Here is a 19,062-nt window from a genome sequence, read left to right as displayed (position 1 = left end):
TACTTTTAAGAGTAATTAGAAGGGTAAACTGGTTTCATTTTGGAGACCAGCTTAATACTGAAAGCCTTTCGAAACATTTAAGTAATTTTCCCTGGAGTTTTGTGGACCATCTGGCCAATAGGGTTTTGGAAGGAAACAGGAGTTGACTGCTACTGTGAGATCAGTGCCATGTAGTTCATCTCTTGCAGAGCTCATTCAGAAATCTGGAGACTGATGTATTTCCTCACAGACTAATTGTGTCCATTAACTCCCTTTTTAATTTTTGAGAGGATGCATCCAATAGAGCCAAATGAAAAGGCACTGAGAGTGGATGCTCTTTTTTCCTTAGTTAAATGCTCTGTGAAGGCTTTTGTATGTGTTTGAAAAATAATGACCTTTCCCTAGGCAAACCTCAGATCTTCTGAACTCCACAGCAGTATTTGGTAGAGTTTTTGACTTCAGGGTTCACCTCGCATAAAGAGAGATGTAGGGGAGGGTGTTTGCCGTGAAGTACTGGAGGAAAGGCTCAGAAGCCACAAGAGAAAACCCTTTGATTCCAGCTGTTAGTACTGGGCTGTCGTGTGCAGCGCCGTGTGTACTGTCTCACACAGCCATCTGCAGAGAGCTGCGCACCCACATGGTATAGCAATTTGTGTAAGAAAACACCAGCAGAACATGAATGAAAACGTAAATCACCTTTAAGGTGGCTGCAGCTCTCATCATCTAGGCTGGAATTTGCAGTCTGAGCTGTTCACCCTGCCTGCCATAAAGCCTTTTTGAAAAAAAACCCAGCAACACAATTTTAACCCATGCAGAAACTTGTCCATGTTCTGCATTACATGAAAGAGAAGATTCAACCATGTTCTACTTATTGTTCGCAAGAATGCTGAAGGATTTTTAAAAATTCAGTGATATAATTGCTGAGAGCTTAATGTGCACACAAAGTTATATTTATGTGGAATAGAAGGCTGATAAAGCCTTTCTTTATTAGCCTGCATCTGGGAAGGCTGCATTACTTAAAAAGTTAAAGCATGACTCTCATAACATGAGGTTTGTAATTGCTGTGTGCAGATTGACCTTCAGAGCTTCATAGTGAGAGTGAGCCAAAAAGCCCTTCCTTTGAGGGATCCTGCTCTGGAAGTCTGGCCACCCATCAGCTGACCTCCTACAGTCCAGCCCCAACTTCCTTTCAGCAGGATGGGGCCAGTGGGACACATTTAACTGCTTGTGACTTCATCCAGCAGAGATGTGTTGCATGTAGATTTTTCTCTAGCGCCCTGTATTTCTGTAAATGGAGTCAGGCTGCGCTGAGTCAGGCAGCGAAAATTCACTGGGGTGGAGGGATTCGTACCTCTCCCTAGACTTAGCTTCTCAATGGCCCCCATCTGCAACGTGAGAGCCTTCCAAAGGCTGAGGCTTTTTTCCTGAACTGTTTATTTTTCTGGGTGAATAGACTTCTTGGTGCAGCGGACCTTGGCTGTCATAAATCACTGTGGGGCTCCCCAGGTGTGGAGCGGGACCGGCTCTGTGCCAGGGCTGCTGCAGCCCTCCTGCCCACGGCGAGAGGGGCTGTGGGGCTGCAAACACCCCCGTCCCTGCATCCCTGCCACCCCACGCTGGGCAGCTGGGGTCCCCATTGCTGCTGGCTGCATGCAGACCCACCAGCTCAGGCATCCCCAAGGCAGAACACCCACTGGAAGAAGAAAGCTGCCGGTGTCTGTGAAGCCTCCATGCCCCTGGCAGGGGTAGTGGGCCATGATGGGTGTCTGAGGCTGGAAACACAACAGACTGTTTCAACAGACATTAAGAAACGTGACAAATGCAAAAGCCCAGGATGAATGGCAAAGCTGTTGAAACTGTTATTGGTGCTAATACTGAAATTTAGGCTTAAAGAACTCAGGTTTTATGTCCCAATAAATGGAGTGTGAGGAAAAGGGGATAACTGCATAGCCTGCTTTTCAGACTTCTCCCATTCACCATGCTGCTCTCTGAGTTGCTTTCTTGACCCACGTATGGCCCCAAAACATTGCTTTTCTGTCCCTGCTGGTAGTAGCTTCCATTCAGGCCACTTGGCAAAGCACATGCATGGCTTTGAGCGTGTGATGAGAAGCCATGGGAGTTCAAGGGTCTTGCGGTTACCTCCAAAAGTCAAGCACCTGGATGACTTCCCAAACAGAGGACAGCTAGAGCTTCAGAGAACTTGTATCTCCAGATACAAAACAGATTGGGCCAGATCAAGTTGTGTCAAAGTCGGTGGGAGTCTGATCCGTCACCAGGAGCAGCTACGCTTTCGGTAACCCTGTGTGTCCCCAGCCATGCTGACCCGAGCGTGGCGGCAGTCTAGAGTTGGCTCTCAGAGCTGCACCATGTGCTGCAGCTCCCGGCTTCATGCTGGTACCCACCAAGGGCCACCCTGCTTTTTTTTACCTGCCCCATGGAGGGATGTTCTTGCTCTTCCTTCTTGCACATAGTTCATGTTGCACAGAAACTTCTAACAGCCATAAGATATCTAAAGCATCATGCCTGGATGTCAGGTGAATAAGGAAAAGCCACCAGAATTGGGTACGTTTCAGATTCCTCAAACTGAGCATGGAGCTGCAGAAGACTACATGGGATCTTCTGCTGCAGACACCACCCGTTTCAAATAAGCAGTGGACAAACTCCGTTCTTTGTATTATGACTAACATGGTGTTTTCAAAAGCACTTGGTGCTTTGCTTGATCTTGCTAATCACAATGTGAGTGACCTCTTTGGGAGCACGTTTCAAAATCACAAAAGATGAGTCTCTAGTCCAGTCTTACACAGTATGCCATAGCCTCGAGTGGCTCATGTTTTGCATAAGGATGAACAACTGAATATACTGATAATGCGAAAAATGTAGGTACTCAAATATGTGTTTGCGAAAGGTCTTGAATTTGTTCCTTTGTTTAATTTTCTTTTCCCACTGGTCTGCAGTCAGACACAGACAAACATGAAGCAAAGCAAACAATCTGTGTTTCCACTTGTACAATGGGAGGAAATAGGAACTGAAAGGGGTTTTTTTTTTGTTTAGTTGTTTTTTTGTGTTTTTTTTTTTTTTTTTTAAGGCAGAAAAAGTGCTTCTGTTGCCTCTTGAGTTTTACAGTCCACGAGAGCTGTGCTACAGATACTTGCAGCAGGGCTGAAAATCTGTCCTTTTCCTCCACAGATCAGGGTGGTTTGATCTGGTACTGTTGAAATGAGCGCTATCCGTCCTTCCCTTCTAGTCATTGTGGTTATGGGTTGAATTTTAAGTGACTGATAGAAGTTATATGTTCTAATCTCTTCTTTTGGCTAACGTGTTGCTATTTTAGTATATGGGAAGTCCTCCTATACTGCTGCCAACTTAGTTGTCTTCCATAGTGTTATGAGTTACAGTGATATTTTTGTTTCTTTATTTAACCATGTTACACAAATAGGGGCCCTGAGAGAAATTCCTGATTTTTTTTTTTTTTTAATATCTTAGCCCTGAAACTTCATTAAAAAAAAATAAATAGAAGTTGCATTTTCACTTTGAGTGCAAAATACTCACCTGCTTCTGAGATGAGGAGGGGGAGAGAGAAACAGTGGGAGGGATAGAGTGACCTGTTCTGCACAGAAACAGGGCAGTGGTGTTTGCTAGGAAAGGAACTTGGTTTTCTCTGAATGTTCAAGGCATTTTTGCTATATAAATTTTCTAACCTTTACAAAATTATCCTTTTTCATTCGGAATGCAGTATATCATTTTTTTAAACAATTTTTCTCTTCTTTATAAATAGTGTATAATATTTCTTCATTAATGTAACATGCTTTGTCTAAAAGTGCACTAAGTGTTATTAATTAACTTCCATTCTTTATATATCTATGTGCAGACACATTAGATGTTACTGTTAATGTTTTACAACCTGAGCTCTAGGGCATGCTAAATAGCGTTTGACTTCATAGCATGGCTGATACTGAAAGTCATAAATCTTATCTAACTTCTTGGAACATATCTAATTGTAGAGTGGGAATTAGCATGTAGGAGAAAAAAAAAAAACAATCAAGAAAAAACAACAAAAAACAAACAAACCAAAACAAACAAAAAACATAAACTTTGGAGACCATGTCGTGATTATTTACTGTGTATTAATTTTTGTGTTGTTCACCATTCTGACCAGCTGTGGACAAGGGTGATCATATTTTGTAGAGTTTAGGTGACATGCTTTGCGTTCCCTTGTAGGAAAATATCTATGGTCAGTTCTGAAGGGAACATTGCATCTTCCCGTATCTCAAAGAAGAGCAGAAACCCTCTAGGGGAATACAATTTTTTGATTCAGAGCCCCACAATACAACATATCCGGAGATGTTGTGACTGAAGTGCCACTAAAACTTTATAATGTCAATAAAAGTAGGCTTTCTGCAGCCCGAGTTGCATGATTAAAAGGATGACGCTACAATCCAAATGGCAGCTGCATTTCCACGTGGCTAGTGTCCTGAATTCTTCCAAGGGGCTTAAAAAACAAACAAACCAACAAAAACCCAAGACTTTCTGAAACTGGTAATTACCTGCCCAAGGCTGATGTGTGTTATAGTGAGTTGGGGGTTTTCTGTTTTTGTGTGTTTGGTGGTTTTGTTTGTTTGCGGATCACATGTTATAGTTTGTAATGAAATGGGTCACTTCTGAATTCCAGCACTAGGATTCAGTGCATGGCTGACCCTGAGCTCTTTCTCAGACCATTAACTAACCAAAACAATCTGTGAGCTTCCAAACTCTTAATAATGTCTTCTTTGGAATTCATTCCTGGCCCGTTTCAAGTTTTGCGTCACTGCTGTATTTTTAGCTGAAGAGCTCCAAGCATGATTACAGTGGGTTGTCTCACATGGTACCAGTTGCTGAGACAAGGATTACAGGCTGGTCTGACTGATAGAGCTCTCCTGTGAACTGTCGTCTTGGGTGATGCTTTCCAGCACCAAAACGCTACGCCCCCAGATGTGCAAACCCTGTTCCGCTGTTTGCATTAGTCAAGACCCCAAGGGACAGCAGGATGTTGGCTGTGAGCAGCCATACGCTGTAAAACAGTGGCTGTGTCTGAACTTCAGTGCAAGAGCAGTTCATCTGCAGGCTTTGTGTTCTTGGGGTCCCCCTCCCTGCCATGCTAACCCTTGGGGAGCTTGGTGCAGCTGCCCTTGCCTGCTGGCACTGGGAACAGGCACAGCTGGTGTTCCCAGGCTGGCTCTGGGGCTGGTGGTACCAGACATTGCTCATCTCTTCTAAAGACCTGGGTCTAAGAAGAGCTCTGTGTGGTAGAAAGGGAAACAGAAGGATCGTGACTTTGTTAAGGTCATGGGGAATAGGACATAGGGTTTCCTGCATCCCTACGCAGAGCATTGTTCATTCAATGCATAGTCTCTTGAAGGCTTTCCTTGTGTTAGCAGGGTGGAAGGGGTGGAGAGGAGAGGGGCAAAAGGGTGGGGTCCTGTCCTTCGGGGCACAGAAGGCTGAGCTGGCAGCCTACCAGCGACCACAGGGCCACACACTGGTTTACCTGAGATGGGCTCAAACTTCAAAGTTCTTAAGTGGGTTTTGAACAGGAAACCTCGTTGCTGAAGTTCACTTTCAGTAAGCGCTTGCAGCAAAACAGCTGTGCCTTCACCCTGCTCCCAAAGGGCCGGTGGCTGCAGCGTGCATCAGTTATCCCATAATAAATGCTCCTGGCTGGGAAGGTCTTCTGGCCTCCAAAGTCTTCTGCCTCTGACAGCCACATCTTGCTTTCCAATACAAACCTTCAATACCCAGAGAAGGTCCCAAGAGTTAAGTTTGTGCAACTTTCTGGATTACCCCAGCAGGCAGTGCTGCCAGGGGTCACCTGGAGGTCCTCTGTGCAGATGTCATGAGCTGTTGGGGTCTGTGCACAGCCTCAGTGCGCTGCATATGTGTGTGCCTGGTGGCAGAGCATGGTTGATGTGAAAGTGCCCTCCAGGTGGGCGCAAAGGTACAAACTGACAAGCGTCTGAGGCTTCCAGCAGCTGGGACATGTCCTTGCACAATAGGCACCTTACAGCCTCACCAGAGTCTCTGCTTTATAAGGGGGAGAAAAGTGAGGTTGTACTTCTCGTTGTGGAGATGACATGGGCGCAGATGGGGACTTCTGCACAGTCATATCCAACAGCTTAATGCTGCCTTGGTATCCTGCAGCCACCCTTCACGTGTGCCTTTTCCTGCCGCGGTTAAATGGTGACAGCTACATGGGACAGACCCGTAAACACGTGGACATTAATGAGCGCCTGTTGCCAAAAAGGAAGCGTGTGAGGAGACTGACATGGGCTGCCTTGGCACAGTGTGCAGCACTGTAATGGGACGGCTGGGTTGTGTCATCTGGACGTGCAATTGTCCACTTCAAATCTGTTGGATCACAAGTGGGGATAGAAGCTGTTGGGAGCTGTTTGCCACCCCTAGGAAGAAAGGGCTGTGCAGGATCTTGGAGGGAAGCTCTTAATCAAGCTCTTTGCATGTGACCCACAGCCTGACAATCTCATGTGTGTGTCACTGGGACTTTGGGTCTGTGGTTGTAATCGTGGCCCAGGCCAGGGACTGCCCCAAATTTTTGTTTGGACCTAATAGGAGAAGGTGTTGTACATGACTGAATGAATCTTTTTGTAAATATACTTAATTCATGTAAAGCCCCTTTATCAGTTAATAGCTTGACCGCTAATGCTGATACTCTTATTTGATGTAAATAGAAAAATACATCTTGATTCTCAGTAGAGGGCATAGATAAGCAGTTCATTTATCTAATTCAGGTAAAATGATAAATACGTATCTAATAGAAATAACACTGAATAGTCTGTCCTACTCCATGTATATCTCCCTGCAGAGATAATGCACAGTTGGAGCTCATCAGAACCAGATCTTTGGCATAAAGCACCTACAAATGTGGCTGCAATGAGCAGTATGCAGATTTGAAAAATGTGTACGCTGGCTCCACATTTGCTGAATGTTACTGTAGTGACTAACTGGCAACTGCAGCAGACTTCATGCAGAAATATTTTCTGGAGGAGACAAGGAATTTTGCTGGACTTGAAGCTAATGGGAGAATTTCTTCCAGCTTGGATACTTCATCAAAATGTAGGCAAGAACTTCAATTTTAGAAAGTCATTGGGCTTCAGAATTGTTCATGTCTAAGCTTTGCTTGAGTTTGACAGCATTTAATGCTATATTCTTGGGTGGGAGTATGGATGACTTGCAGATGGCTGTTGGATGTTTTGGCTGCATTCTCCAGAGTTGAAACCTGCTCTCAAACTGAGCATTTGGGCGAAAGATGAAACCTTTTATTAGGGAAATGTGCCCAGAGACCATTCCTGCCCTCTGCCCAGTTTCTGAGGAAATGTGCAATGGTGGCTCTTGAATTACAACAGGCTGATTCCTTTAAATGGTCTGGAGAGGATGGGCAGCAGCGGATTGTGTAGAGGGTTAGGAAGGGCAGTGCCCCTTGTTCTTCTTCCTATGTTGGATTAAATCAAAAGAGATGAACTTCTGCATGTCTTGTCACTGGAAGTAAGTGCCATCTGTTGATCTTATTTGGTTGGGAAACAGTTAAAACATCCAGTTGCTCCTGGGAGCTTTAAACAAAAATCAAAATACCACCTTTCTCAAAACAATTCAAACATTCTCAACCTTGTGGCTTCAGCAAAAGTAGCAATGTGTGAGTTCCCATGAACTCTGACTAACCTCTGAGATTTATTGATAAACGAAAAAATAAGGGGCCAGGCCCTGAAACCTCTTCTTACTCAGGCACTAGTCTCGGTGTGTTAACGAGAAGCCCAGGGCTGGGTTCAGGATGTTTACTGCTTTTAGAGGTGTCAAAGAAAATGAACTCAAAACAGTTTGAAAAGACAATGTAAAAGAGAGAAATGTGATTTTTGTTCTAATTGCCAGCACAGTCGTAGCCTGGTTATTAAAGCAGATGTAACGTGGAGCCTGTTACCGTGCTCAGATAAGCTGCACAGGCGTTAATGGTTCTTGATGTGAACATGCAGATCCTCTGACAGCTTCAGCTTCTTAGCGCGGAGTCTCGCAATAGCACCCCCACTGTTTTGGGCGGTGGTGCAGAGTTCAGTAGGGTGCCCACTGGGACTGCTGGTGTTTGGGTGAGCTGTTGGGTGGCTTTGCTTCAGCCCATTTGTTTCATAACTAACTGAATAGACAGTGAAGTTCTGGGGAGGAGAAGGAATAAAATCTAGGATGTCTCCAGGGTTCTCCGATTATTTTGCCTGCACTGACTGAACCTTTTCCTTTGGCAGTATTTGAAGGAAAGGTTTTACTTGTGTGTGTTGGGATGATGTCAGAGGTAAGGAGAAATGATTGTGTGTGCTGTGTAATTCTGCCACATTGTTCATTGCATACATTAGCAGGTGCAGACACTTTTGAGATGTATTGCTCTACAATAACAATAAATCCTTTACTATAGGAAAATGTACAACAGTAATCAAAAATAAATCTGCCAAGATGACAGTAAAATTAGTATCTCATGATGAAAATGTCTTTATGTAGATATATAGCTGTAGATACATATTTAGCTACACTCTCCAAGATACTTCTTTTTTTATGCACACTTAAACTAATTCATGCCTTTTAGATAGTTGACAAAAGGCAGATGTAAACATATAGATATGTTTATACCTTTTCATGAGGTTAACCTGCAGCCCTCTGCATTACCCTGTGCAAACTTGTGGGGTGGAAGATGAGGTTCTTCAGCTTAATGCAACCAAGAAATGTGAAAGACTCTCTTGAAAAAAGTGTGATAACAGTTGTTGAAAATAAATTGCTGTGAGGTGAGAATTAGAGCAAACAAGCAGGAATGAGTTTTTACTGCTTCTTTCCTTTCTTGAGAAGGGTTTGGATTCTCTGCTGCATTGAATTGCTTTCTATTTTGTTCCAGGAAAAAGGATTCTAAAAGAACGTGAGGGTCTGAAGTGTGTGTAGTTAACAGAATTCACTTCTGTATAAAGCCTCCTTTACCCAGTCAAAGAGTATTTTTTGCAGGTGAGCCTGTGCATTTCCCTCAGGCTCGTAGTAACTTCGCACGGTGCGAGGAAGACAGGGCACTGAGACGAGGCATGGGGCACGATCCTGCCCTCTGTGCACAGTCTGAGCTCCTCTCGCCCAGCCGTCAGCCTGCTTGCAGACATGGGAGCTTTTGGGAATGCAGAAGCAGGATTGATTTGAGTATCTCGTTTAACAGGGACACATTTGTTATGTGAAGGTGAAACACAACCCACCAAACAAAAGGGCATGTTGTTTTCTTTCCCATAAATGCTAATTTTGCAAACTTTTTTGGGGATTTAGTATTCTCATCTATAATGGTAGAAGTGAGTGAGAGCAGAAGGCTTGCATGCAGTGGAAATAACCGTGGCTGCAAAAGAGTAGATATCTGTTTTACAGAGGAACAATTTGACCAGATGCTATGCTGTGAAATCAAAACTGAATGCCAAGCCTTTCCTCCTTTCTTAGTCTTATGAATATTCAATATCAAGTGCAATGATAGCCTAGTGTTGATTGATTTATTTTTTCAGTAAAGCAGCACATCTCCATGCTTCACTGCAATTGTGAAAATCAGGGTTGATTCTTGACGCCATCCTTTGCACAACGTTCAGCAGCCCAAGAGAGACTCAGCATTTTGATGGGTTGGTCGCCGACTATGTGTGGTGGCCAGAGACATGGAATTGTCAGCGCTCTTGACTCCAGACAAACTCTGGAGTTAAACCAGGGTGCCAACGTGTCTAGCATGACCGTATTTTGTGGAAGGCCCTGTATCGCTGTATTGCCAAGACATTCAATGCCTGGAAACATTTGCAAACAATGGCCTCCAACAAAGGAGCTGTGGCTGTGCAGAGGAAGCTCGCTAACCGGGGTTGACGTCAGCTGGGATGGATGCTAACCAAACAAACATCAGGGCATGGATGCTGACCAAACACCAGCATCTGTCAGGCTGGCACTCGCCACTGCCCGTCGTGTCCTGGGCCTGGTGAGGGTGTGTCCCATTTGCTTTCCTCCTGAGGTCTGTAGTAGTTTGTAAAACCTATCATTGTAGTTTATAAGAAAAAGTTTATGAGAAAAAGAAGAGCTTATGAGAAAAAAATCCCAGGAGAAAAACAATCCCAGGAGTGCTTCCACAGAAAGAGGACACTTATAAATATACAAAAACTCAGCAGGATTTAGTTTTCTGTAAAAGAAAACATGACTGTGACATATCACCTGAGAACGAAGAATCATTTTTCTTCGATGCAAAATTGCTTAGTCTTAGAAATAACACTGGTATGCAGTTTTGTGCAGATAGGACCAGGATTTTTAAATGACATCAACCCAGCTTTTAATTTTGCCGGTGTAAGTTGCACCTGCAAATCATTTTGTCTGCAAACTGCAGCAGTTCGTATTTGATTTCCTGATTTCCTCTGGCTCACTTAACTGATGTCAGTTAGTTATTTCAATATACAGCTTTGCAGGCACTACTATTTCAGGAACAAAATTGCAGTCTCAAAGCTTCAACCCCCTTTCTGAAGATTTGATGGAAGTGAGGAGTTAGGATGTGTAGCCAACCCACTGTTCATACAAATCTTTTGATACTATACTGCAGTGTGAGATTAGTGTTTAGTGTTGGTTATCATGGCAGAACGCTGCATCTACGGCATCTGCTGAGCAACTTGACCTAACCAAGCAAAGAAACTGTAATTTACAGCAAGATTCCTGGTTGTGCTTCTAATATCCATTCTTGTGAACCATATTTTGTCAGTGTCGTTATCAAGTTTGCCCTTGTAATAGCTTTATTCCCTATTACCTTCCTTTTCCTAGCTTTGTTTTCAAAAACTAGCCACTTTACCAAGTCTAAAATCACCAGTTATCTGTTGCTTAATAATGATGGTGTGGTGTAGGCATTTCCCTAGTAAAGTGTGTGTATGTATGTAGGCATACACACAGTCAAAGCCCTGGAAGAGTTGCTCCCCACCACCCTAGAAGACTACATTTTAAATGCAAAGTCTCTGCATGCTTTTTGGGAGGTAGCTTGAGATATAGTTAACTCAGCTGAAGTAAGAATTCTAAAAAACAGAAGGCAGCACACTAAGAAAGTACATGCAGCTTTAGTTTCTTGGCAGCCACATAGAGGTTGCCAGATTGATGTAGTAAAACCCAGAGTTTCCTCTTCACCCCGAGGTGAGCCAGAAGACGTAGGGCCGGGAGGTGAGGACAGTGCCAGCTACCCAGAGCCTTGCTTCCCCACCACGTGTCAGCCCTGGATTGCAGGACAACAGAGTGGTTCTGGTTAGGTCAGAACCAAGGCTGGGTCTTCCCAGAGAAGGAGGCTTGAGGGGTGGCAATGCCTGTTGGAGCTGTCTGGAGACCCATAAGCTCGTGCCATGTTGTGTCAGACAGCAGAAGTCTCCCAGCATTGCTGCTCACTTTGTGCTAAAGGGGGAAATTCAGCCCTGCAAAGGCAACTCAGTTAACGTTAGAGCATGGTAAGGGTATGGGCCTGATAACACATCACCAAACTTCATCTTGATAGTTTTATGTCACTGAAAGCTTGTTGATATGTGACTGAAAGCGAGTACTCAAGCCCAGTTGTTATATGCCTAATTTGTTACTGTAAACATAGTATGCATATGTGTTTTACTTAGTCTTCTGTTATTTTAACAGGGTCGCCATGTTAAGACTGGGCAGCTAGCAGCGATCAAAGTGATGAATGTTACTGAGGTGAGTGCAAAACCAAAAATAAAAAAGTTGTTATCACCGTGCAAGGAGAAATAAATAATTGGACTGTGAGAAGGCGGATAGCTTATAAAAGATGATCCAGTAGTATAAATTATGGTTGCTGAGCACTGGTTTGTGCTTTATAAAGTGCTGATGTGTTAATACAACCAGATTTTTCAATTGTACTTGACCAGTGGTAACCACACAATAAGGGAATGCATTGCTATATGTTTTGATGGTCTGTAATAACAAAGAGGAGAACTATCTTCCTGCTTATTTCTAGTTGATTATCTGTTTCCAGAGAGAGCAAGTAAAAGGTTTCCTGCAGCTCTGCGCTGCCCCTGCTGTTCTCTCCCATCCTCTCCCCTGGCGTGCCAGCCATTCCTCAGAGCAGCTACCCTGACAGCCAGCACCGGGAACATGTCAGACATGCAAATGTGCCACTTCTTTATTGTTGTTTGACAGATGAGAAAAGGAGACAGTTTAATTGTCACTGGCCCTGCTCACATTTATAAAGTGGTGTCAGTGCTGGAACAGGGTCCCGAAAAAGTTGCTAAGTATTGATTTTTTTTTTTTTTTTCTCCTTTTAAGAGTACATTCGGTAGCAAAGCAGCTTACCTCTTTGAGACCCTGTGAGCCTGAGCCCCAGAAAGGTTGGGGAGACTCCCTGCTGCTTGTTCTCAAGGTCACTGGAAGTCTGCGGGTTGGTAGGATGCGCTTAGTCTCACCGAAGACCAGCACCCCATTCTGTCACTCTGGCAGTGTAGATATGGGGTACAAAACTCCAAGATAAAGTGAGAGACCTTTTGCAATATTGCAGAAGGGTAATCACCTGAAATAATAAACAGAGCTAAGTCCTCTGGGCCAAGTCTGCCGATGGTACATCTACACATGGTGTTTTGGGCACACACAAGCAAGCCTTGCCTGTATTTTTGTGTGTCTTTTGATTGTCTTAGAAGTCAGCAGAACAAGTTGGTGTCTATGTGGGCCTTGTCACATAAGGCAAGTCAAGGACAGTTCTTTCTGCTGATGATGTGGGAATCCAGCCCTGAGCAGCAAGTAGTCTGAATTGCACATTGGGTTTTTTGAACTTAGATATGTAAGGGCTGGTTTGGCTACAGCTGCTACCTTGTAAAATATGCAAGTGTAGCTGAATTATCAGTTTTGCTGTTCTCCATGCACAGAGGAGAGTGCTTTTTTAAATGAGTGCTACATTAGATTGGTGGGATTTTTCCTTCTCGCTCTATAGGTACATGTATCATCAGGTGCTTTGGCTTTAAAACATGGCAGTCACCAAACATGAGGCTGCTGGATTTTGGAAGGGAGAGAGAATAAGGTTAGGGTTGCAGACAGATTGCAGAGATCAGAGCACCTCCGTGCTTTGACAGAGGAGCCGACAGGACAGATCCTGGAAGGGATCCAGAGCTGCTGTATGGACTGCTCCATGCTTTGCTGGGTCAGTCAACAGTGGCCAAGGGCTGGCCAAAGATGTCACTTGTGGGCTGTCATGTTAACACCAGTGACAGTCCCTTCCTTGATGAAACAATTGAAGCAAAAGCTGTAGGAAGGGAACCTTGGAAAGATTTCCTTCCCTTTGCTATATATAATGTGGTCTCCTTTGTACATAAAGAACAAACTGTAGCATTCAGTAATGCCTGATTACTTGGAAACAAAATTTAAAGGGAAGACAGTATTGTGGTCCAGCTTCAAGAATTCGTGTTGATAGACTTGCATGATTCTGGGAACAAAATCCAGCTGTTTAGGTCTGATTTGCTGCTTCCTTGCAGGCTACAGGGCCAGCATCATACTGGGGAATCTGTCCCATTGCTTGAGGGGCAATGATGACAGATTGTGCTATATTCATATTGAGTCACTTAATGCAGAACAGTTGTGACGGTTTGAGAGTTTAGTGGTGAGTGTGTTGGTGCAGCTACCTGGAAGGGTTTTCCCTGGTGCTTTTCTCCCACTAAACCGTGAACAAATCCAGTTCAGCTGTGCTTGGTTGTTTCTGCTTCCTGACCTTGGTGCTGGGTGAGTACAAGGCTTTCTCCTGTTATTTCCACTTCGGTAATGCGAGGTTGGCTGTGTTCCTGCTGCTGGGGCACAGGCTGGCAGACCTGGATGCAGTGCTCCGCTTCATCATGGGTTTGCTCCGGGCCCTTGGCGGTTGCTCTGCGAGGTGTTGGGAGCCCAGTGCAGGAGTAATTCACGTGGTTGCTGCTGGTTCCTCCTGCAGCTGTCTGCTCTGCCCTGGGGCTGTCCTCTCCTCAGCCACCACATGTCACAGCTTGGTGTGATGCGGTAAACCCGGATTGTTTTTGGTGCTGTGGGCGGCTGTGTGCAGGGTGGGGGTGGCAGCTGTGGTCCTCAGCCCTTCGGTGCCTTGGTGCAAATTCCCAGAGCACTCAGCGTGAGCTGTGTGGCTGCAAGAAATGGGGTTACTGCTGGCCAGGGGCCGTGCTGCTGGTCTCTTGTAGTGCAGAGTAGATGGATGGTTGAAGCCAATGCATTCTTGCTCTGCAGTTGCAGTGGGCAGGAGCATGGGTACAGCTGGGGCTGATGCTGTACGTGTCCAGGACATCTCTGAAGCTCATTTCTCCTGTAAAATAGCAATAGCTTTTCTCTGCTTCATAGCATTTCATTACTGAAGCCTCTTAGAGCAGTAGTGGGTCCCAAGTGTAATGTAGAAACCATAGAATCCCAGGTTGGAAGGGACGTCAAGGATCATCTGGTCCAACCTTTCTTGGCAAGCTTCCTTTTAATCTCCAGAATTTCAATGTTGTGAGCCTGTCAAGAATTCAGTATTTCTCTTGCATTGTTAGTCTGTTCAGGTTTAAGTTATTTTCTGATCCTTTTATCTTGAAAAGCTAGCTTGAGGCATTAAAGTCTTTAAAATATTGAAATCCGTGTCTCCAATGTCCTGCCTATAAATTGCCCCGGAGAGCAACATCTCATGTGGAATTTGGCTTGTGAGAAATGGAAGCTGTCTTAGTTAAACCTGCCTGAGTGAGATGGGAGGCTTCTGGCCCCTGTGCCCTTTTTCGTCTTTGGGTCGTTATATGATGTGATTAGTGCTGCACAGGGAACAGTTTTCTTAGGGAGTGAAGATTTCATGTGGTAGAAAACAGGAAGATTTAAAAAAATAAAATCAAGGCAAATGCAGTCTTTTTCTCTCCAAATGTCTCCAAAAAAATGGAGGAGAGCCGAGTGCCTGGATTAGCCTTGTGATTTGTGTACCTGCTTAGAGGACTCTACAGTTCAAGCCTCCAGTAGATCTCATTCGAAGTGGGGCCATTCCAGTGGCCAAGTTTGACAGACCCCCACGGCAGTGTAGGTTGGTTGTAGTTTGATTATTAACCTGCTCAGGCATAGGTCAGTGATGACTGACTTGGGAGAGTGTAGGATTGAACAAGGACGTCTCACACCCCAGGGGTCTGAGCTACCTCCTTGCTACTTGGATGTTCTGCAGTGGGTTTCTCTCTTCTAGCAACAGAAAATCATTTTCATCACTAGAAAATCCAACCTAAGAGGTCTTTCAGCTAATGTGCTGAGTACATTTCTGCCAAAAGATTCTGTTTCACCAAATCTATGATGTTGTTTGTTTTTTTCTGGCAAGAAATTATTTCATCAGAAGTTCCCTGACCAGCTCCAGCTTTGATTGTTCACCTCTTAAGATGTGAGGCGCACCAAGAGCTGAGCAAATCTGCCCTTTGCTACGAGAGCTGCAGCCCGGGCTGGTTTGTGAAGAGCAGCAGCAGGATGCTGCGGTCATTGCGGGATCCTCTGGACATCTGTCAGGAAGTGCTGCCGTGCCGCGTTACGGGGGGAGTGGGGGGAGCCCTTTGAAATGGTTGCAGGGGAGCTGATGGCAACGTGTGCTCATGTACCCCTTCACACAGGCTCTGCTTCCTGCCGTCTGGCAGCGCCTCCGAGCAGAGTGCTTGCAAAGAGATGGAATTATTGCTGCTTTTCTCTTCAGCTATCAGTGCAGGTGATCAAACAGCTCTTCTGCAGCAGGTCATTCTCTGTCTGTCCTTGCTTTCAGTCTTTCCAGATAACAAAATAACGCTTAAATGAGAAACTTGTCATTAAAACTGCCCCAGTACGAAGGTGTCTCTTGGTGGAGTGTTTATCAGCTGATGATCTTGTTTCCATTTGAGGTCAGAGGTGTGTGCTTTCTAGTCCTTTGCTTCCTGATATCATTGCAGATAGGCTCACAATCTTCAAAAATAGCCTTTGATCATGAACCTGTCATCTTTGTGCATGCAGCCATCTGTGCCCAGAAACGCATTGGTTTATGAAAGCAAACAGCTTTTTGCACATGTACATCTGCAAGCTTGCTTCCTTTTCTTAAGTGGCATGACTTAGGAGCAGGTTTCTGGACCCCTGGGAGATGTGGCTGATGGTAACGCTGTCAGAGGGGTGGTGGGAAGTGGAAATCCTGACTATGTGCATGCACTGAAAAATTGAGGGCGCGTTTGTCCCCGGTCACCCTGCTCGAAGGATGTATGTAGCCCTGAGACTTAGCAAGTCTAGGTTCAGTTCCTAACTGGGTCTCAGACATGGCCTCTGGGATGGAATTGCTCGTATCTACCCTTCTGCTTTGGTTTCTTTATGTGCAATAGACTAATTTTTTTCCAAAATTCACTCAAGCGCTGGGAATACACAGTACTTTTTGTAATGCCTGCTAGCTGTCCTGTGTAGCCCTTTCACTTACAGCCTGACTGATACTTGAAGTCACATCTCTGTGTTTGGAGGATGCAGGAGTTTGGCTCAGCGGGTTTCTGCTCAGTGGTGGTGGGGCTCTTCAGGGAAGCCCCCTGTCCAATCTGAGCAGTGTCTTCTCAAGGCACTTGTCCTGGACACGAGCAGCATAGCGCAATGTGTGAGCACAGGTAACTGTCTTGATGGACAAGGGAACAGGCAGGTGCAGGGAGGGAGCAGGTTCCAGCCTTCTGGTTTAATAGATAATGCATGAGATAAAGCAGAAATTGGATCATCTTGCTGGCAATGGGAAAGTAGCGTTACACATGTGCAGCTACTCTTTGCTCTTGCGAGTGGAAGAGCCTGCCTGGTGTTCCAACTGTGTTTACAAACAAGTGCATGGTTATCTTTGTTTTAAAAACATGGAGGTGAGATTGCAGAGGAACAGAAAGTACTCAGACAAGAGCTGTGCTAGCACAGTTCCAACATCCAGCAAATTCATTGGGCGAAGGAAGAAGAGCTGAAGAAGAGGCAATAGCTCTGAGGAAGTGGTTGAGATCTGCCAGCTCCCCAGGGGGAACTTGGTGAAAGCTGTGGGTGGGTGCTGAGGGCATAGCAGGGAAGCTTTCCAGTCGGGCTCCACCAGTGCAAAGTACATGCAGATGGGCAGAGTTAAAAAAACCCCAACCAACCAACCAACTAAACACAAACCTTAATATCTGAAGAGATCTTAAGCAATTTGGGGAAGGCCTTTACCAAAGATGAATGTTTCCCCTCCACATGTTTGGTTGCCCTAGCAGGAGGAGTGGGCAGGATGCAGGAGGGACAGCAGAGGAAGGAAAGGAGGTCCTCCCTGTTTGTCCGGCTTTCTGCCCTTCTTTCCTAAAGATCCATTACCAGAAACTCATATCAGTGAGAGGACTCAGAATGGTGGTTTCCATGTCCTTATTCTCTGCATCCTTCTTCTCACCTGCCCATTTCTACCCTTTCACATGTACCATCTGGAGTCCCAAAGGGGGTAGAGCCTTGTTTCCCCTCCCAGAAAGCAGCAGCACAAGCTCTCAGTTCCCTTTGGTTGTGCCCTGGCCACATGCAGAGAGAAGTAGGACTGTGCTTACGGAGGGTTTCCTGCACGCTGTCTGGAGCCAGCTCTGATTTCTCTTGGAGAGTCCACATGCTGCACCGGGCTCCTCTGTACCATTGCTAATTAAGCCATGCAATATCCAGGGCTGTATCAAACCAAGGATTAAGGATCCTCCTTTCTCCTTAATTGCAAACAAAAGATAAATGTGTAATGTGTGCAGCTTGGGAGCCTGTGTTCAACAAAGGGCCTGTTCTGAAACCTGGAATAGCTGATTTTTGCCTCAAGTGGGGTTATTTTACATTTCCCATTTCCTAAAGCTTAAAACAATTAGGGTTTAGTCTGGTAACATGTCTCCTGTGGATTGATGTTACTGGGGAAAACATATTGGTCCCTTTGTTCTGTTGGGAATGATTTTTGTGTGGTCGGGTTTCATAAGATGCATCATATGCATATGCTTGATGGAATTTGGCTTCAGCCTGGCAGGCTTTAATGTTTTGCTCCAGGTAGAAAGGACAACACAGCTGGTTTTGTAAGCAGTCTGTTGTGATGGTTAAAGGAATGCTTTGATGGCAAAACTACTGGAAAATAATGGAAAAGTGCAGAAAAATGTCCTGTGGGGCTGAGCTGTTCTTCCTCCCTTCTTACAGATCCTTTTTTTTCCCTTCAGCTAGTAAGTGCTGACTGGGATGTTTTGCAGCAAGGTAAATTAATTTTCAGCTTTGTCATACTCCTTTTAACTGGTATAAAGATACCTTGCAACACCGCTCATTTCCTATTAAAGCAAATGAAACACCAAAATCTACAACCTTTCACTGAGTATTGTGCACCGTTCTCTTGGTGGTGACGTAGCAAACGAGCTGGTTCTGAGAGGACCTCTTCAGGTCAGGCACTTATTTCTGAAAAAGGGCATTTCCTTCTAATGTAATTATTAAAGTTTGTGTTTCTGTTAGTTATCTTATTGTGCACGGTGCTGTACTGGGCAGAAGAGAATGTCTGCCCTGAAGAGACTGAAACAAAGGCAGAAGGAAAACCGAGCTGGGTAGTACCTGGAAGATGTCTGGGGGTGTGCAGGCCCTAGTCACTGCTGGCGTGATGTTAGGAGCGGGGAAAAACTCCATGGTCCAGGCAGGGAAGCCTCACAGCTGTAAGGAAGGAGCAGATCTTAACCCTGCGCTGCCTCTGGAGTTTGATTTGTGACAAGTCACCTCCCTCTTGGCTCGATTCCCTTCCAGCGAGACCCTCCACGGGACTGGGAAGACAAATCGGCTGATGTGTGCACTAAGTGCTTTTCCAAGTACTTAAGTAATGGGGTGTTAGGAATATTTTTATTTTTGTTTGAATCTGGTTAATTTCTCTAAGACTAAATTACTGCATACAGAAACCGCAGACTGGGGAGTATTAGGTCCTGTCCAAGCCTCTTGAGGAGACAATATGAGCTTGTTATACCCAAACTGGGACGTTTTTGATTCCTTAAGTCAAACCCTAGCAATTCATTGTTTTAGGCCAATGGACCAGGGTGATTCAGTCACTGGTTTAAGAGCCTGTCCTTCAGTTGCAGTCTCATAATCCCA

At 45.0% G+C, this 19,062-nt stretch overlaps 1 protein-coding gene across 1 annotated transcript in view; it reads left to right on the top strand.

Annotated features, from left to right (window-relative positions):
• The window catches only part of NRK (Nik related kinase), a 101,227-nt gene that overhangs the window by 21,701 nt on the left and 60,464 nt on the right, over nucleotides 1-19,062 (top strand). The window contains exon 3 of the mRNA XM_082061808.1: nucleotides 11,650-11,706. Coding sequence (XP_081917934.1) covers nucleotides 11,650-11,706 — 57 coding nt within the window. The remainder of the gene's footprint in view (nucleotides 1-11,649; nucleotides 11,707-19,062) is intronic.

The sequence above is a fragment of the Streptopelia decaocto genome (genome assembly GCF_964273445.1).
Source record: "Streptopelia decaocto genome assembly, chromosome: 10".
In the NCBI taxonomy this organism is placed as follows: Eukaryota; Metazoa; Chordata; class Aves; order Columbiformes; family Columbidae; genus Streptopelia; species Streptopelia decaocto.
Note: the sequence above shows the minus strand (reverse complement) of the source record. Positions and strands in the feature narration are given on the sequence as shown.